The 22,185-nt window shown below is 37.1% G+C and overlaps 1 protein-coding gene across 3 annotated transcripts in view; it reads right to left on the bottom strand.

The window, feature by feature from the left end:
- NFIB (nuclear factor I B) overlaps window positions 1–21,303 on the bottom strand; it is a 414,175-nt gene extending 392,872 nt beyond the window's left edge. For 2 of the 3 annotated variants that reach the window (XM_063455150.1, XM_063455157.1), the window contains exon 1: window positions 21,193–21,303. In XM_063455150.1, coding sequence (XP_063311220.1) covers window positions 21,193–21,288 — 96 coding nt within the window. In that variant the 5' untranslated portion in view covers window positions 21,289–21,303. The remainder of the gene's footprint in view (window positions 1–21,192) is intronic. The other variant, XM_063455155.1, reaches the window with a different exon arrangement.
- Window positions 21,304–22,185: the final 882 nt, after the last annotated feature.

Genomic DNA, 22,185 nt, shown 5'->3' on the forward strand with positions numbered 1-22,185 from the left:
TTGGTTTGTCCAGTAAGAAGAACATTTTAGTTCCAAATGCAATCAGAATATAGCATTCTTTTATTTGGTTCTTGTAACTCTCATCAACACCGTAAAACACTTTCAAATTCACAACTTTAATCAGCAGTAGTAATGAAGGAAGACCAATTGACTATCCTATATGATTAGATTACGCATGGCCCTATAACACTATTCTACTTATTGAACCACAGAAATTAGGAATTCAGTGTGGAATTACTACATACTATCACCACTAAAACAAAATTGGCAGATTTATTCTATTCCTGTGTGAATCACAAACATTACCTCTGAAACAGACTTCTAACAGGTATGTACTTGACCAACTACATTTATGCAGCTCCTCAATGATACCGCATGACTGGCTTATTTCCACTGTTTTCAATATTAGAAAAAGAACTTGGTGATCAATGGTGGCATGGCCCTCCTTACCCACATGCCATCCAAATCCTGCTCTCAGTCATTCCTGGGGAAAACCTGGTCTCGGCATCTAATCTAAGGTACGTTTCTGTTTTTTGGGGGTTTTTTTAAGAGAGGACCATGCCAGCAAAGACATTGCTTTATTAAACCACCATTTTTTAGCTAAAGTAACCCTTTCATATATTTATGTTATATATAATGTTTTAAAGAACAGTTTTGCACACTGACTAGAGTTGCTTTTTCTAAATGTTTTCTGGTTCTACTGGTGTTTGGCAGAGAGAGATTTTTTTCTTAACCATTTGCATGAGTGAGATTAATAAAAAAAAATTAAAATCTTAAAGCGGCTCTGTCAATTTTTTCTTTATATTTTATTATTAAATATCATTGGCATCCATATAGCACTAACATATTATGCAGACTAAATTGGAGAGACAGTAATCAATATGAGAAATTACTAGAGCATGCACAGGCTCCTTAGCAGCATCTTGAGTAAGAAAGGGATGGATGTGTGCAGTGTTTTTAAGGTGGAATTGGCAGGATGTGGCAACAGACTGGACGCGAGGCATAAAGGTGAGGCCAAAATCAGATAAGATAACACCAAGACAACCAGCCTTTAAAGATGGCTGATATGTTACAGTAAACTTGCAGGGAGAGCGAAAGAGGAGGGTTAGTATTATGAGGAGGGAAAAAAAAGAAGCTCAGTTTAAAGATATTGCATTTTATAAAATAGGAGGACATCCAATCAGAAATGGAAGAGAGGCAACCGATGAATAGTTCTAGGACAGCAGGGGAGAGATCAGGAAAGTAGAGATATATATAGGTGTTCTTGGAATACGGCTGGCAGCGGCATCCAAAGGAATTAATACGTTTGCCAAGTGAGGCAGTATAAAAAGGAAACAAAAGGAGACCAAAAACAGACAAACCAAAACAGGGTGAGGGGATTAAAGAGTTAAAGAAGGAGGACATGGTCAACAGTGTCAGAGGCAGCAGAGATAAATTAGTACACAGTAGTGTCCTTTGGATTTAGCCTCAATTAGGTCATTAGTTACTTTAATCAGAGCGGCCTCAGCAGAGTGTAGTGGGTGGAAACCAGATTGAAGTGAGTTGAGGAGAGAGTTGGCATTGAGAAAGCAACCTAGAAAAGTAAAGACAAGTTGTTTCAGAATCTTTGAGGAGAAAGGGAGAAGGAATGTGGGATGATAGTTGGAAAGTGAAGGTGGGTTAAGAGGTGGCTTTTTTAGGATGGGTATGACAATACCATGTACTCGGGACAATACCCGAAGAAAGAGATCAGTTGAAAATATAAGTTAGGGATGGCACAACACAAGGGGAGAGTCATATGATAAGGTGAGATGGGGCGGGATCAAGCTGTTGCCTATTTGCAAAGTTATGCATAAGGAGAAGTAGGGACAATGTATCCTTATGTGTAACCTGCTAGTTGACACACGTTGACAAAAGGTGGAACTTTAGTCAAGCTATACGTTCTTTGTCAACTTTGTCATCGGATATTTTCATCAATACGTAACACAATCCAGCGTCACGTCACTTCCAACAAAGGAGCATCACGGATCCTCAATCTGACCTTCTTGGAGGCACTCTTGATAGTAAAGTTTGGTTTGTAGGTAGGCCCAAACTGGCCATTGGGCACACCGGACAAATGCCAGTGGGCCTCGATGGCCATGGGCTGAGGCCGACTGGGGAGATCAGAGGATTTCTCCTGTCGGTCAATGCAGAGCCAGCACTATTCAAAATCCGACCCTGCTGTGTGCAATGAGGGGTCAGTGGGGAGATCAAAGATCTCCTTTACCGGCCTGGGGCACTGAAATCCGGAGAGGTGAGAGGGTTCAGGAACTCTAGCCTGCAGCTCCACCGGGTTCTTCCTCTGGTGAACATGGCAATTCTCCAATCTCACGAGAGTGATCTCTAGACCCAGGAGCTGCAGCCAAAAGTTCACTCACCACTTGGACCACCAGGATTTCTAAGCAATGTCCGCCCTCATGGCAAAGGTAAGAAGGTAGGGGGAGATATAAAGTATATTTATTTCACCCCCTAAGGACCAAACTTCTGGAATAAAAGGAAACCATGACATGTCACACATGTCATGTGTCCTTAAGGGCTTAATAAAAAAAAAAAAATAAATATATATATATATATATATATTTCTTAATCTGCTCCCCCTCGCACACACAATACCTCCCAACACACACACTGCTCCCCTCACATACACATACACTGCAGCCCTCAAAACACACACTGCACCCCCACACAGGGACGTATTAGCTGCGAGGCAAACAAGGCATTTGCCTTGGGCAGCAATTTTCAGTAGGCGGCAAAAAAAGCCGCCGCCAAATGCCCAGGCAAATGTTTTGTTAGCCTTGTGGCTAACTAAAAATCCGGGCGTGTGTAGGTATTCTAGTGTGTGCGTGTGGAGGACCCAGAGTGTGTATAGGAGATGATCCAGTATGTGTGTGTGTGTGTGTGTGTAGAGTAACCAGAGTTGTGTAGTGTTTTTGAGGGATGCATTGTGTATGCGAGGGGTGCACTGTGTATGTGAGGGGTGCAATGTGTGTGTGAGCTGTTGCAATGTGTGTGCAAGGCGTGTGTTAGGAGTTCATGTGTCTGTCAGATTGTGTTGGACTCTGTCCTCTGTGTGAGGTCCAGGCTGAAGCAGTTTAATAGTGTTGTTAATCTTATTCAGTATTGTGTTCTGCTGTCAAAGAATAAGAAGCTTGAATCGGAAACTCTTCCAAATAGGACAGTACACCTGTGACTTGGTGCATCCTTGCAACATCTCTGCAGAATGACTGTTAATAAAAATACAGCTAAAGTTAACTAATTACTTTTGCCTACCAGACTGAAAGGTTATATTACAAAATATCGTTACCAGGTATAACACTTATTAATTGTGACTACAGCATGTTAAACAATCCCCACAATCTACTTCCGAATCCAGCCAAAAGTTCACTTGGCAAAATGACTGGTTAAGGTTCTACACAGCGTCACTTTATTTCAAGAGGATTGTCGGACTTTATTCAATTCTATGACAGACTTTTCACTGTTCATTCACCCCCATTTCCAGATGTTGAATGATGTGGTTGGAAAAAGTTGGGTTGAAAAGGCCAAAGATCACCATGGTGCCAAAGAGGGGTGGGCTCTTTCATCCACTAATATTACAGGCTTGTATTAATTGCACTACAGTCCTAAATCTCCCCACCAACACTGACTCAAATACAATGTAGGATTGGTTTGTGGAAATAAATTATTAATGGGGGTCAATGTGTTTGTCACTCGATTGCTCATCCCTATCCCCATTCCCCCCCCCCCCCCACCCCATGGAAAACTCCAACTTGCATTAAAATATACTTAATCTATTATTAAATTACTGATCTGAAATATAAGAATCAAATGTGTCATAACATATAAAAACTAGCATTTAGTGTATTTAATTGGTACTTGGTTTTAAACCTTTGTGTGTTTTTTAAATAAACATTCTTAGACGTTAAAATAAAAAGCCAGAGGGTCTAGGTGCCGGAAGGTCCGCTAGAGGTGTAACTCTTCCCCCCAAGCATATATCTTTTAGTGGGCACTGCCGTGGTAAGCCCAGTGAGGCCAGGTATCATGGCAAGTCAGCTGGCCTGAATAGCGGATTCCTTGCGATAGGGTACATGGGAGACACTGACAGTGACAGGTCTCTCTGAGGGGCTATTTTTCTCCATATGGTCAAGGTAGCAATAATAGTAAGGTGGCCCTTCGGAAGGGTCACCTTTGTCCCTCCCGGGATCCACGGCAGCGCTGTTAAAGCCCTCACTATTTTTAGCGTGAAGGGGGTAGGTAGGCTTAAATTTGAAGGGGTGACTAGGGACTTGGTGACTACTAGGGGTGACCCAGGGTGGGGGCTGAGTGGGGGGATAATAGGTCACCCTTCCCATTGTCACTTGGGCCCCCACCTGACGCCCATGGGTGGGGACCGGGGGGGACACTAAGTGCCCCATTTAGTTCACTGGCTCCCACTCTTGGTGCACGAGTGGGGGCTCGGGGGTAACACTTTGTCCCCCTGTCAATTATCTTTATAGGTGCCCCACTAAGGGGCACTTTATTAAAGTAGTGGGTGGCTGCTCACTGTTTAGTATACATGCCCCTACTTGCGGTATAGCGAGTAGGGGCAGATTTATTACTGATATGAAAAAATCTTTACTTAGTATTAGTAAATTTGGCGGAAAGACCTATTTAGGTATTTCAGCCTTTTAGTATATAGCTCCCTAATACCATGGGAATTAGGGAGCTATCTACTCGCGGCACGGATTGGATCGGAGTTTCATTGATTCGAATGAAATTCCGATCGGAACAAAACTCTGATATAATTCTCCTGCAGCACGGAGTCTATTAAACGAAAGAACTGAAATGAAAAGGTAATGCGTTCGGCATTTGCCCTTTCGTTTCATATATAATTTGTATGTAGGACTTTCATTCATGTTATAGCAAACAAATAAGAAAAAGTCAGAAAATTCTGACAAAATCATATTCGTCCTATAACTAATGCACATGTCTAGAAAATTTAGACAGAAATGAAATTAGATGGATTTTCGATCTTAATACTATGATACCAAATGGTTTAAATATAGAGTTTGATATAACATCTTTTTATTAACTTTTTAAAAAGTATTTGCTAATTGTGTACATATGTTAATTTTTTTTTTTTTTTTACTTATTTTACTTTTTTCGTATTATTATTAAATTAGTTGAGAGGACATTTTAGAGTTTATGTATTAGGATTTTAATTATATGTGTATTTTTCAGTATATTGTTTATTAGTAATGGGAAAAAAAAAAAACGTGTTATATTTTTTCCTATGTAAGCCCTCTTGTTTGTAGTATTCTAAGCCAGATTATCCTTTCATATTAACTGAAAAGACACTCTTTGGATTGTTTTATATATTGTATGTTTAATAAGAAACCTCTGAAAATGAACTCATTACTGATGTCCACTAGATCAGGACCACAATAAAGATGGCGTCCGTCATAATTAAAATAAATGTATATATATATATTTCTTAATCTGCTCCCCCTCGCACACACAATACCTCCCAACACACACACTGCTCCCCTCACATACACATACACTGCAGCCCTCAAAACACACACTGCACCCCCACACAGGGACGTATTAGCTGCGAGGCAAACAAGGCATTTGCCTTGGGCAGCAATTTTCAGTAGGCGGCAAAAAAAGCCGCCGCCAAATGCCCAGGCAAATGTTTTGTTAGCCTTGTGGCTAACTAAAAATCCGGGCGTGTGTAGGTATTCTAGTGTGTGCGTGTGGAGGACCCAGAGTGTGTATAGGAGATGATCCAGTATGTGTGTGTGTGTGTGTGTGTAGAGTAACCAGAGTTGTGTAGTGTTTTTGAGGGATGCATTGTGTATGCGAGGGGTGCACTGTGTATGTGAGGGGTGCAATGTGTGTGTGAGCTGTTGCAATGTGTGTGCAAGGCGTGTGTTAGGAGTTCATGTGTCTGTCAGATTGTGTTGGACTCTGTCCTCTGTGTGAGGTCCAGGCTGAAGCAGTTTAATAGTGTTGTTAATCTTATTCAGTATTGTGTTCTGCTGTCAAAGAATAAGAAGCTTGAATCGGAAACTCTTCCAAATAGGACAGTACACCTGTGACTTGGTGCATCCTTGCAACATCTCTGCAGAATGACTGTTAATAAAAATACAGCTAAAGTTAACTAATTACTTTTGCCTACCAGACTGAAAGGTTATATTACAAAATATCGTTACCAGGTATAACACTTATTAATTGTGACTACAGCATGTTAAACAATCCCCACAATCTACTTCCGAATCCAGCCAAAAGTTCACTTGGCAAAATGACTGGTTAAGGTTCTACACAGCGTCACTTTATTTCAAGAGGATTGTCGGACTTTATTCAATTCTATGACAGACTTTTCACTGTTCATTCACCCCCATTTCCAGATGTTGAATGATGTGGTTGGAAAAAGTTGGGTTGAAAAGGCCAAAGATCACCATGGTGCCAAAGAGGGGTGGGCTCTTTCATCCACTAATATTACAGGCTTGTATTAATTGCACTACAGTCCTAAATCTCCCCACCAACACTGACTCAAATACAATGTAGGATTGGTTTGTGGAAATAAATTATTAATGGGGGTCAATGTGTTTGTCACTCGATTGCTCATCCCTATCCCCATTCCCCCCCCCCCCCACCCCATGGAAAACTCCAACTTGCATTAAAATATACTTAATCTATTATTAAATTACTGATCTGAAATATAAGAATCAAATGTGTCATAACATATAAAAACTAGCATTTAGTGTATTTAATTGGTACTTGGTTTTAAACCTTTGTGTGTTTTTTAAATAAACATTCTTAGACGTTAAAATAAAAAGCCAGAGGGTCTAGGTGCCGGAAGGTCCGCTAGAGGTGTAACTCTTCCCCCCAAGCATATATCTTTTAGTGGGCACTGCCGTGGTAAGCCCAGTGAGGCCAGGTATCATGGCAAGTCAGCTGGCCTGAATAGCGGATTCCTTGCGATAGGGTACATGGGAGACACTGACAGTGACAGGTCTCTCTGAGGGGCTATTTTTCTCCATATGGTCAAGGTAGCAATAATAGTAAGGTGGCCCTTCGGAAGGGTCACCTTTGTCCCTCCCGGGATCCACGGCAGCGCTGTTAAAGCCCTCACTATTTTTAGCGTGAAGGGGGTAGGTAGGCTTAAATTTGAAGGGGTGACTAGGGACTTGGTGACTACTAGGGGTGACCCAGGGTGGGGGCTGAGTGGGGGGATAATAGGTCACCCTTCCCATTGTCACTTGGGCCCCCACCTGACGCCCATGGGTGGGGACCGGGGGGGACACTAAGTGCCCCATTTAGTTCACTGGCTCCCACTCTTGGTGCACGAGTGGGGGCTCGGGGGTAACACTTTGTCCCCCTGTCAATTATCTTTATAGGTGCCCCACTAAGGGGCACTTTATTAAAGTAGTGGGTGGCTGCTCACTGTTTAGTATACATGCCCCTACTTGCGGTATAGCGAGTAGGGGCAGATTTATTACTGATATGAAAAAATCTTTACTTAGTATTAGTAAATTTGGCGGAAAGACCTATTTAGGTATTTCAGCCTTTTAGTATATAGCTCCCTAATACCATGGGAATTAGGGAGCTATCTACTCGCGGCACGGATTGGATCGGAGTTTCATTGATTCGAATGAAATTCCGATCGGAACAAAACTCTGATATAATTCTCCTGCAGCACGGAGTCTATTAAACGAAAGAACTGAAACGAAAAGGTAATGCGTTCGGCATTTGCCCTTTCGTTTCATATATAATTTGTATGTAGGACTTTCATTCATGTTATAGCAAACAAATAAGAAAAAGTCAGAAAATTCTGACAAAATCATATTCGTCCTATAACTAATGCACATGTCTAGAAAATTTAGACAGAAATGAAATTAGATGGATTTTCGATCTTAATACTATGATACCAAATGGTTTAAATATAGAGTTTGATATAACATCTTTTTATTAACTTTTTAAAAAGTATTTGCTAATTGTGTACATATGTTAATTTTTTTTTTTTTTTTTACTTATTTTACTTTTTTCGTATTATTATTAAATTAGTTGAGAGGACATTTTAGAGTTTATGTATTAGGATTTTAATTATATGTGTATTTTTCAGTATATTGTTTATTAGTAATGGGAAAAAAAAAAAACGTGTTATATTTTTTCCTATGTAAGCCCTCTTGTTTGTAGTATTCTAAGCCAGATTATCCTTTCATATTAACTGAAAAGACACTCTTTGGATTGTTTTATATATTGTATGTTTAATAAGAAACCTCTGAAAATGAACTCATTACTGATGTCCACTAGATCAGGACCACAATAAAGATGGCGTCCGTCATAATTAAAATAAATGAAGAACTATGTGCACTTTGATAAAGACCCATGAGGGGTTGAAACACATTACTGCGATTATTTTATGTGATTTTTTTTATTGCTCTCTGGAAGATTTTATCACTTTGTGGAAAAAAATATTTGTTCTTACATTTTATTAATGTCTTAATATCAAGCTGGAAAAATTGGATTTAAACAGTGGAATACCTGTATCAAGCCTTAAAAGTCTGCGTCAGCTTTTAGTTTTGCTTTTTAGTAAACATAATACTTTACTGGCTTTTCAATTTTCTGTATATTATACATTCACTATTTTTTATTCACTGTATGTTTTTCTGTGTTTTTTGGAGTGACACTATAATGTGTGTAATTTGCTGCACATTATTAGCACTTTTTCACTACTGCACTTTATTTGTTTTTTTATATAATGGTGTCTTTAGAGTCTTACCAATCCTTTACAATTCGAAAGACACTGATCCAATATAACCAGTACTTCACCTGATATTTCAACTTATTGGGGCCACATTGTACATTATCGAGATAGCATCAGGAATAAAATAAAGTATATATCCATACCTATTAATACTTAATAGTTTATTTACTAAGGAGACTTTAATGGTGAGCACACAATTGAATGAAATCTGTTAAATGTTTTTTATTAGGGTAAATAAAAGATCCTCTATCTGTGCTATGTTTATAATGCATACTATATTCATACAAGAGAATAATAATTTACAGAGCATCTCTCGCCTACCTCTCTCTCTCTCTCTCTCTCTCTCTCTCTCTCTCTCTCTCTCTCTCTCTCTATATATATATATATATATATACACACATATTTAGATTGAAAAACAGAGGGACAAGAGTGATTCAATATTATCTGTGCCAATCTCATTTATATTAAAGCCCACTTTAAAAACAGTTCACGGTTCTATCAAGGTGTTAGAAGATAGCTCCAACCAAAAACTATATCTTCATGCGAAATAAATTATATATTGGAATATGATTTTTTTAATCTAATGTCTCAGTATAATAAGAACATTGTTATAAATGCTAAGGATATTGTATATTGTCATGTTTTGTCAATTCATCACAATACACTGTTTAGTGAATAAGACTCCATGTTTCCATTTGGGTTTCTAAAATATTATATATTGGTCATGCTATTGTTTGACAAAACAGCATATAATTCAGAGTAAATAAGGCTTTATTGCTATGGCTGGCTAATTAACAAATGATTAGATCCAGGATTACAGGCAAGAGTGGCTTTACTGTGTGTGGCTTTACCACAACCGGTGATTTGGCCAGCAGCTTCCTCTTCTAACCATAGCTAAAGGTATAATGAGTGTAGTGTTTCTTTTAATTACTATTTTTATTCTTGATGGAAGATAAACACCACTGCTAATTGTACCACACAGGCTGTTATAAAGGAGCTATGATACCAATCTGGGTGCAAAAATAAAATACAATTAGGCCACCCATTTAAACTGCTAGCACACATCTCTGCAGTCTGGGAAAAAGCTGAAGTGATCTGTGACTATGATGCATATATACGCTCACAAATGTGAACAAGACAAACAGTATTAATGGAAAATATTGTATTAATAATGCATTACATTGTGGATCAAATTTTCTTTATCGTATCTTAAAAAACAAAATATTTTTCTAATCAGCCTCATTTATATTATCTATATAAGACCAGGGAGAGGCAAATCACTTATTGTAGTGACATTTCTGAAATGTCACCGGTCCTGAGGAGTTAACTAAGCAATAACAAATCAAATGTACAAATTCTTACTGGAAGAGATGCACTAAGAATCACACTATGCTTATTGCATAGGTTATTGTAAAGATTGCTCGGCTATAAATCTGCACCGTCCATCAGTGAATAATCAATCAGTCATTTCAACAACTTAGAGCAGTCTAAAACGTATAACACACATTCAAAGTAAGAATTTTACTTCCTCCTTTAACCCCTTAAGGACACATGACATGTGTGACATGTCATGATTCCCTTTTATTCCAGACGTTTGGTCCTTAAGGGGTTAAAGCACAAATCTGTCTGGTTTGTCTTTACTTCCCTTTGCGTGCCCTTAGAAAGTAGTCAAGCAGTTGCTTTGCATTGATGTTTAGGATTGTCAGAGAATACGTGCAGCATCTATATGAAACCCACAACATTAAGATGCAGTTGTTTTAGAGCTGCTCCAAAACTATTTTACTAGCAAGCAACCTGCAGACATTATTGAAATAAGTATTACAACATTTTTTGCATGCTTGTAATCATTAAAAGTAGATGTTACCTTTCTGTTATATAAAGTTTATTGATAAACTATGATATTTTTCTCCTAAACGTTGTCTCCCTAACTATGTGATGCCACATATAGCTATCTTTGTAATATGGAAAACATGTAGCATTTCCAAATAGGACTTAACCCCTTAAGGACCAAACTTCTGGAATAAAAGGGAATCATGACATGTCACACATGTCATGTGTCTTTAAGGGGTTAAAGACCATTTATAAATGATCTTTTCACAGACTCATCCGTTAATGTATTATGCTGATTTGTATTATTTGCAATATTTATATATTCAACCTGAACACAACTTTAAAATAGACTCCAGTTCCTTTTGAATCAGAATATTTTTTTAAAATCAAATTATAGTTATCTATCTAATCTATCTATTTTGCATTTATAAAAAGCATTCTTTTTTAAAAGCTGCATATCAGGTACTTTAATATTTTAATTAGTATATAATAGTGCCACGTAGCTCTATCATTTATGGATTATCTTTTATTAATGACATGATTGGATAGCCTAAGAATAAAGCCCAATGGCACATATGACATTTTACAATTAAGTACTATCTCAACTTCTTTTTCCTTTTCTATGACAAATCTCCGCAAGATGCTCATTATGATTTTCTGCATGAATTATTACCCAGCCTTGTGTATGTTAAACCGCTGTAGCGTGTGCTAATCCCTCACAGCTAACACACGGAAAAAAGCTCATTATTACGGTTAAAAATGTAGGCCACAGACACCAAAAGAAAGGTCTGATACCTTTAACCAGGCGTTTGATTACAATATGCAAGTAGCAAGTTAATTGCAATTTGTATGACGCTGTCTAGTTCAGTGTTGATCGACAATGAACCTCATGGGGAGCCAGACCAAATAAGAGCTTCTCTATATATAAGGTCTTTCAAAAGCTGACACTTTATTGATTTTTATTGATTTTTTATATTAAATTTCTTTAAACCCTGATATCACGTAACAAAAATCAATTAAAGCACTAATTTGCTTTCACTCAAACTCTTGTAAATTCACACATAACAAATTACTGAGATGTTTAATATCAGACTCAGCAAAGATCAATAAACCATTTTTTATCTGTAGAAAGGCCAAGAAAAACAAGAAAAAGTGAAGTTAAAGCCTTCAGGTTTTTATTTAATTTCCTTTTAGAAAATCTGTAATAAAAGGGAAATAAAAAAATAACACACATTTCCAGAAATATCAAATCATTGTAAAACATTTTTCCTAGATCTGTGTTTTTCAGATATTTTATATCTGAAAGAATTTATTAAGCTCTGCAGCATTTGTTGTTTTAAAATGTATTTTTTTTTAATAAAATAAATCTTGATAATATTAAAGGGCGCTCTCTACTACATGAGTTGTGGTCAGTTGACAAGCAACTTGCAAAATGTAGTTAATATATATTTTTTTCCAAACCATATATTTTAGCGTTAATTTTATTATTCATTTGACAGTTCCACACAACTCACTGCTTAGTAAATATACACAATTATAATAATACAAATAATAGTGACTGAGCTCTTAACTCAGGATAGCCTGTTAATAAGATAATATATTGAAATGCCTCATTGCTCTTCTCATCCAGTTATTTTTATGGTATCTAGAGACATGTATTAGCAGCAGTTTCATGTCAATTAACTTCAACCAAATTAACTTATAATTATGCATATGGATGAAGCATATGTCACAGGGGCGACATGCTTTTTTAAATGAGCTTACTAAAGCTTACTTAATACCCTATCAAAGTCTCAATCATTTTTATGTGCAAATACATTATAATATGCAAAATACCTTTATAATATGCCTTATAATATACCTTTATAATATGCAAAAAAGTGGACTTTTATAATTATATATATATGTGTATATATATATATATATATATATATATATATATATATATATATATATAATAAAAGACAGACAGACAGATCCCACCGAAGGACCACCAGTGATAAGGATTATTCCCTCCCTAACCTATTCACCCTGCACCAACTACAGCCCCAATAACCTCCTGCACACAATACATCCCCTATACCTCTCTGCTTACTACATCCCCTACCTCCTGCCCCTATTACTCTAGCCCCTATTACCATATGCACTCACTAGCCCCCTATTACTTTCCCCCTGCACCTACTACAGCCCCTACATCCCTTCACACACAAAAGCCCCTACATCCCTTTACCCACAACAATCCCTACACCCCTGCACCTACAACAATTCCTACACCCCTGCACCCACTACCACCTCTATACCCTTCAAGTTACTACAGCCTCTATTACCGCTTGCACCCAATGCAGCCCCTATTACCTACTACAGCCTCCAAACATCCCCTGCTCCCATTACAACCCCTATTACTCTTTGCACCCACTACAGCCGCTATTACCCCCTGCACCCACTACAGCCCCTATCACCCACCACAGCCTCTATTGTCCACCGCACACACTACAGCCCCTATACCCCTATGCCCACTACATACCCTATTACCCCAGCAACCTAATACAGCCCCTATTGCCCACCACAGCCCCTGCTGTCCCCTGCACACACTACAGCCACTATACCCCTCTGCCCACTACACCCCCTATTACTCTCTGCACTCACTACACCCTTATTACTTATGCTCCCTCTGGGGCCCCTATTTCCGCCAAACACGCTACAGCCCCTTCTTCATGCACCTACTGCATCCCTTACTCCCCTGCACTACAGCCCCTTTTATCTATGCACCCACTACAGTCCCATGCCTCCTGCACCCATTACAGCCCCTTATACCCACTGCAGCCCCTGTGCCCTCTGCACCCACTATATCCCAACATTCATACATACCATGCAAATACACCACTACTCTCCAACAAATTGCACAAGTACACACCTCCACTCATCTTCACTGGTCAGACCAGCCTTATCACAGGAGTAGGCACAGGATACGCTCTATACTTAAAAGGTTTGTTTATTATTCTTTAGGTCTCCCCCAAACAACTCAAAGAGAAGCCTCACCAATGTCAAATCAAAGGCTTCTCATAGAGCCTTGAATTGGAGGTTTTAAAGGGCTCAGAGCGCATGTTCTAGCTCTGAGTCAACAAGTGGAGGGGGAAAGAGCAGGAGGAGGGAAGGCAGTGGAAAAATATATTAGCAGGAGGGATAGAAAGGTGGGGAGGACTACTTTCAGTGTGGCAGAGAGGGGAGATAATAGCTTGCCCTTGTAGGCTCTGCCTGAAAGGGAGAAGCAGTTATGTCTGTCAGAAGTGTGCAGTGCATGCTGATGACAGACATAAAATATGCACAGAATTGACATTAGGCAATAACGGACATCAAATTACAGCAGACTAAGCATGTCTGAGGCTTTATACCCAGAAAATTGAGCTTTTTTTTTTTTTTTTTTTTTTTTTTTTTTAAATACCTCAATATCTAAACCTGATCTGTTGCTCAGCCTCTCAGTAGCATCTCCAGCCATCAGCAAAGGGGGGAGAAGATGGCAAAAAAATGATGACAGATACATGTGTTTCTAACTCACACTTATTGTTTCTTTTTGTTTGATTGTGGTAAAAATGGCTTACTTGGCTCTATGGGCCATCCTCTAAAGATTCTGATATCTGTAATTTCCTAGTGAGCCAACTTTGTCTTCATGTATTAATGATGTTAAACCATGTTCCTTTTTACCTAATTTTAAATAGTTTGTATCTTTTTCCTGAAGGCCTCGTAGCTGTTTTGTTAGCATCTTAATTCTACACGATTCAAGCAAGTGCTGTTCATACCAGGTTTGCTAACACCTGAATTTTCATTTGCATGTCTTTGAATAAATATATATTAAATATAACATTAAAGATTTTTTTAAGACATTTATTTTGAATAAATGTATAAATAAAATATTCCATTGACTATCTTTTTAAAGATAAAAAAAAAGAAATAACTATAGATTGACCTTATCATATAGGCCTGAACAAATGTTTGTACTATATCTATTCTGGACAACTACACTTCACTTTGGAAATTCTTGCTTTATGCCTTACTAGCTTATTCACTGCCTGTTAACTGCTGAAGAAGACTTTGTAAGTGACAATGTTGGAGCTTCTTTTACCCATTTTCATACGTACTCCCAACTTACAGCCCCATTACAGTCTATAATGAATGCAGCGGCGAGGCTCATCTTTCTATTCGTCCACATCTCCCACCTCTCCCTCCTCTGTCATTCCCCACATTGGCTTCCCATAAGATATAAGGCTCAATTTAAGATTCTGGTACTTACTCACAAGTCTTTATATAATTCTGCACCAACCTACCAATCTTTCCTGATACACAAGTATGTCCCATCTAGGCCTTTTTGTTCTGCCGAAGACTTTCTATTCTCTGTCCGTATTTTTTAGCAACTTACTTTTCTACCCCTCCCCTTACCTTTTGTGTCCCTATACCCCATTTCTTCTAGCATGTAAGCTCATCGAGCAGGGCCCTCAACCCCTCTGTTACTGTGCATCCTGCTCGTCTGGTTGCAATTACGTGTCTGTTAATCCGCCTATTGTACAGTGCTGCAGAATTTATTGGCATTTTATAAATAATAATAACGTGTTGGTAAAGCTTGACAGCCTCCTTCCACAGAAATGTCATTAGTGACATGTATATGTATTAACAATCTTTAGAATATTCCTCAGATTTTCTACCATTACAGGCCTTTTTTTAGTGCTTTACTGGTTATTGAAACATTTACAAGTTAGTAGAAAAATAAGTATTATGCAATAAGATTAACCTTAGTCGAATATTCCACAATTGTACCAGCAGAGTATTTATTGCTGACATAGATATCAGTAATATATCAGAAAATAATCTTATTTGAGTATGATGAACACATGATGAGGACATGTCCTATACCATAGAGGTTTACAAAAGAAAAAGATAAAAACAGCAAAATCAGGGCGAGATGGGTGGGAACATAGAGATTAGAGTAGTGGTTTCCAAACCAGTCCTCGAAGCACGCCTACCAGTCTGGGATTAAGGGATTACCCAGTTGTGACCAGGTGTTTTTCTTTTTTCTTTCTAAAAATACCTTAGACACAACTGGGTAATCCCTAAACCCTGGACATGAATTGAGGACAGGTTTGAAAACCACTGGATTAGAAGGTTTTGTGAACCAGTCTATATCACTCTATATCTACCAAGCGGTCAGTCTGTTTCTGGTTAATAATATTTAAATTATTATTAAAATAAACTTACAACAATCTGAAGAAGAACCAAGTAATCATGTATTTCATCCCCGTTGCTTGTGATAATTGTATAATCCTAAACTACTTAATTCCTACCACACAATCCCAGGTTGATTAGTCAATTTAGTGGTGATGTAGTGTATATTTATTTAGAGTGGTTACACATGTGGACATTTTCACCAAATACGTGCCATCAATTAATATCCACTTCCTAACTCCAACTTGTATTTTCTATAAATGTAATTCTAAAGTGTGGTTTTAAGTTTTTAGCACAAAAATAAATAAATGTAATCAAGGTTTCCTAGACTATGACCAATAATGCGTAGCGTTAAATTTTCTGCCTGTAAAACCTGTTGTAGTGAAACAATTGTGCCTTTTATGAAAGAAAAGTTACAGTAGTGTTGCCATTTATCAAATAAATATTTTACATACCAGGGAGATTTAGGAAGGTATGTTGAATTATTTAATATCTGTAAGGATGCATTTGTGACTGTTTCTACCAGTAGATTATGTCAACAATATTACACCATCGTGCAATAATTTATTTCTAAATTTCCGTGTAGGTTTTAACATATTGTCATGTTTTTAATTTATGCTCAAATAAAAGACTTAGAGGTAGTCTCTGGTTAAGCAGTGTTATGTTATCCAATGAATGTTGTTCTGTATATATTTCTAACTTGCCCGGCCTTGAGGAGAGTAATTGGTTGGTGTACATATGACACATGCAAGCCCTTTGGCGCTGCTATACATCCACATGCACTGTACCTCAGTATGTTAAACTGTATCTAAGGCATGTAGTAATACACTATACAAATATGTACATTAGAAATCTGTATGCACCGTGAAACCATATACGCTATGTGTCCTCATAAATCTTACATCCATTCACATATCCATTCATATTTTATATATACACTACAATAGTAGTAGTATAGAATAGTTGCATGTAAATGTCAAAATACCTACTTTACCTCAAATCCTCATAGATTGTAAACTTGTTTGAGCAGGGCCTTCTTCACCTTTAACTATCCTCTTTCTATAATTGTTATAGCTATGTAAACACTAATAACAATAATACTAATAATACCAAGACATACACTGTAGTGTAGTAGCCCATAAACCTACTGTATTCCACTATATAGTATGCATACATACCCTATATAAAAAAATATGCATATATACAGTATCTCATCTAAAGTCTATACTAAAGTATGTAGTAATAGAAATAAATATCGGCCAACATTTTCCAATTGTTCTTGCAATTTGCGACCAACCAAAATTTTCTACTAAATTGTTGTAGAAAATATGATGCAACTTTCTGTTACATCTTTTTATGTTTTACATTTCCAATACCCTGTTGGCTTAGAGAAATATGACAATGTACCAGACTTGTAAAAATATTGAAATGGCTGTCAGCTTTTCTATTTATTATAATATATATATATATACTTATCTATAATTTGTTAAGGGAATTGAGACTTTTTGGTCAAAGCTGAACTGGACAAACAGGTGAAATGGGGAATTTTTACAGTGCATCTATTTTGGCTTTATATTTGTAATTCGGTTTTCAATTAACAACACTTCATTGTTTAGTGCATAACCCGGTAAGTTTTTATTCATTGCAAATTATAGAGCATAATAGCCAAGCTGAATTAAAAACTGGGTTTAAGAGTGAATCCAGTACATGATAGGATATTAGGATATAGGATATTTTGGCCCAAAATGTGCACGTGCAACCCTTTTATCAACTCTCCACAATTCCTAGCTAAACCCCAGAGAATAACTAGTTATGTGGATTGGCAGATCTTAGTGATATTCTTTTCAGACGTGTTTGGAACAAATGCTGCATTATGTCACAAACACATACATTAGAAATAGGTATAGGTTATGCAAAATGTATGTAGTGTAAGATTGGAAATAGACAGTTTGATTGAAATGATTTATTGGCGCGAAGTAAAGTCGATATTTTGAATGTATAAAGTTGTCCAAGTGTATATTTAGATTTGGCCCTTGACACTCTTCAGCTTTACATGAGAAACAGGAGAGAAACAGGAAAGAAAATTTGGAAGATTGGAGAAACTCTTTTCTATTAGAAACTCTAAAATTTCTAAAAAATAAATAAAATAAAAATTAAACAAAAAATAAAAAAACAACATATTTGCAGCACTACATATTTTTCACTAAACTATCGAAGTTTAGTGTATACTTTTAATATAGGTGATTTTTGGTAATTTCATCTATGTTTGACGCAAAGCTGCTTTATTAGTGAACAAATAAGATGCAATTAAAATAAGTCAATCCTCAACTTGTATTAATGCTATGGTTATTTATTCAAATGTATACTTTACAGGTGAGAATACACCTTTGTAACCTCTCTTTCCTGCTTTTCATATCCTATTGATAAACACAAAGTTTTGAAAGTACCTGATTGCCCAAATAAAGAATGACATTTGGTTAGAAAAGCGGGTCAGAGGTTTGAGTCTCAAAGAGGGACTGTCCCTCCTACAACACGACACTTGGGAGGTATGTTGTTAAATATGCTGATTAAATCGACCCTTGCTGATTGATTGCTTCAGCCCTAAACCATAAACGTGCATAGTCACAGGGATGGGCTAAAGATGTAGTAAGCATACAGTGTACAAAATTAATATATCCCCCCACTTACCTATATTATATCTTGTATGCACTTATATATGTGTGAATATGTTTACATTACTGCCATAATCGTGTGTGTGTGTGTGTGTGTGTGTGTGTGTATATATATATATATACACACACACAAGAATATTTTCAGATTCTGTAGATAATTTTAAAATAGACATAATAGTTGTTTTTTGCAAAAACAGAATATTCAAGGACACAATAAATATGTTTGTGCACAGGCTGTTGCAAGGAGAAATCTGATTGCTACTATTATGGGGTCAAGAAGGAATTTTTGTCCCTTTTTGTGGCAAATTGGAAATCACTTCAATTTGGGTTTTAAGGTCGAGCTTGATGAAGCAGATTATTGTGAAACAATGTAAGATTATGACAGTAAAAGTGATATTATTTTAATGTATTTGTACCAATAATTAATATAACTCACACATGTAATATGCTCTAGAGTTTGTTGTATGTATCAAGAGTTATACCTATAAGATAAATACTTGCAAGGTAAGGTTAATGGTAGGAAATATCTTTAGAAATACAGGTGAATTAAAAACATTTTGTTTTCAGGGGTAAGGGGGGTATATTCTAATACAGCTAATGCACTCAAGCTTTTTAACACACAGCTAATAAATCTCAGTGGAAACATTACTGCATTTCTCAATAAACTATTACTAGAAACAGAAAATCAGGCTTAATTTTACATTATAAAAGAATAAAAACTAATTTGCTCACTAATCAGTTTTCATTCAAAGCTTAGCATGCAAACTATAAATAACATAATTCATATTAATTCTTGGTCATTATACATGGTCATAATAATCTGCTGCCAACCACAACTCGGTCCAAAATGATGTATTACGCATACACATGGAAGCAGCCATCTTTATTTTACATATTTGGCACAACAGATGCAAACAAGATAAAACAGTAGGCACATGACTCCAATCATAATAATCATCATAACAGTGCACGTTCAGAGGCTTTTTACAATAAATATCACTTACCAATGAAGCACGTTACAACAGACGATTAATTTATGGTAGCACTTTAGAAAATAATACAAATGAGACATGCACAGCAATGTCTAAAGTAAACACAAAAATAAACACATAGAACAATATTAACGTGCATTCACTATCAAGACAGTTATACTATAGTTAGGCAATGCATAAAATCAATAGAAAGCCTTGTGGACTCACCAAACATAGCCCCCTACAGTATTTCATGTCAGTTTTCATTAGTTCAGTACAGTAAAGGTACAGACTGTAAGGTGCAGCAAGTCTGATTACTTTCCAAAGTTAGAAGTAACTAACATTGTTTTCTATTTGGGGCTTGTGAATTACTGCATTCGGGAAGAAGACAAGATTATTCACGAACAGCACACGTTAGGTAGAGAGGAAAAGAAACATGAAATCAATACTCCCCTATAATTTACACAGCCAGCTTCAGAAGGTTTTGTTTTCCCCGCCATCCACCTTTATAAAAAAATAATCTAAAGTATTTGAAGACAAACAAAATCCATCTCCGTTGTAGAGTGGGAAGGCATCACCCATAATGAGAGAGAACTACTGCCTGTCTTGACACTAGATCTCACTGTCCATTGGTGATTTCCATCCCTGCCAGAGCCTAAGAAAGTGTCTATTGTTTCAGAACTATACTAATTGTGAAAAGATACTCTGTGCAGCAAGGATAATAATTATCCAGAGAAACAAGCAAAGGCAATCGAGTACGAAATGAAAAGAATGAAAACACTGACAGACAAAGAAGCGCAATAATTAAATTAATATTCATAATGAAATATCAGTCAGAAGTTCCCCATTCATGGTATCGTTGTTGCATACAAGGGGCTATTGTCTGTATACAAGAAAATCAGTATCTGAAGAAGAAAAAAAAAATCTTGTGTAGCACTGGATAGAGAAAGAAAGGGTTTTCTTTCTCCAGACACTTGTGACTGGTCCTACTGTCCCCAGCAAGGAAACTTCTGAGTTGCTTTCCTCCACCGATGACATATAGATTGGTGAAGATCCACCCTCCCTATCACAGCTGCATTAATATGAACAAAAAGCGACGCTCTAGCAAACAAAGAGACGAAAAAGGATGGAATTTGCATAGCCTCATTAACTAAATTTAATTATGCCAGGCAGAATATTAATGGGTGGTTGCTCCAATTAGTGTATTCACTGTAAGGAAGGAGGACTCCAAATTAAAGACAAGCGTAGAGGACAATCGCATACTGATTAGGAAGCTGCAACGTGACACAATACACTTTTACAATAATTATTCCGCGGAAAAACTGAAAAAAAAGAAGGCAGATTGCTCTGTTTTAAGACCAACTCAAGAACAATTAGCCAACAGTGTGATGACATAGCAGCTTTCTTTTCGTTTGTGAGTACTTGCACTTCTGTACTCACACATCATTCATCTTGGCGCGCACTACAAAATTAGCATTTTTCTGTTCCCTGGGAAAAAAAAAACTGAGACTGTCTTTGCTGTATTTTTTCAAAGGAAGGCCAAAACCTCATCAACAATAGAGGAGAGAAATCCTATCTAACACACTGATACAGGCACTGCAGAGTCTCTGAACTTGAGCCTGGGACTTTGCACAGACGCTGAACTTTAAAACACGTGCATCGCAACAATGAAGGAGGAGTTCAAAGGGGGGAACTTACGGAAGAATAAAAAAAAACAATGTTATCATTGCCAACTTACCATCCACCATGTCCTGGCTGACATATCATAACATAGTTGCCATTTTATGGAACTGTCGGATGTTTTCCCAGCCATTATGCTGTCAGCAACCTTCATCAGATGCAGCTCAATGGGGAGATAAGACACCTAATCAGAAACCCATCAGCAGTGGCTTGCTAGGCTACATGTAGGCCAATCCTTATCAGACTGCATCATGGGAAAAGATCCTTTATTAACAAGAACTCCAACCTCATTGATATAAAGACAAGGATCTGTTTTCCCCCCCTTTTTTTTCTTGTCTGAAGGGATTGGTGAAACTATCGTGTGCTCTTTGTGTATCATAAGCACCAGAATTAAGTAACTTGGAGGTGGGCGTCTGACTAATTTGCCTGGCTATGTAGACTAAAGTTTGCATTCCCATCTGTTGAATATTGTTTGACGTGGTCTTTACTGAGTAGATCAAGAGGGAAGTGGGTATAAAAGGCAGAGGGGAGAGGGAAGAGGGTGCATTCTACGAGCTATAATTGTTCAGAATTAATATCGCCCCCTCCCCCTCTCAGAGACATAACAATTACTTTATCTAAAATGAGATGTAGTTCAGATGTCAATGTTCCGTATAGACACAAGCTCTTACATACACACAGTAGAACACACAGGTAGTAGCTGCGGTTGGATTCAAACTTGCCAAAGGCTACTGCTTAAAAAGTGTAGACATATGGAAACAATTTAACTCTTTGTGAGGCTGACCATATTTTGTGATGAATACGGAAAACCCTGTGTGAAGATTAGTCATGCTTGAAAATAAATAAATAATAATACAAAATAAAAATATTAATAATAACACAGAAGTTAAGAAGTTGATTCACTTAATTTTACCCTGAATGCCAACTGCCAGTGATAACCAAATATAAAGAAGTATGTATTTTTAATGTATGTTTTACAGTTTCTTTTAGCTGTAAAAAAAAATAAATGAAAATCTTTGCTAGCGTTTGGCATTAAAATAAGGGGTTCTAA

The sequence above is a fragment of the Pelobates fuscus genome, chromosome 5, assembly GCF_036172605.1.
Source record: "Pelobates fuscus isolate aPelFus1 chromosome 5, aPelFus1.pri, whole genome shotgun sequence".
Classification (NCBI taxonomy): Eukaryota; Metazoa; Chordata; class Amphibia; order Anura; family Pelobatidae; genus Pelobates; species Pelobates fuscus.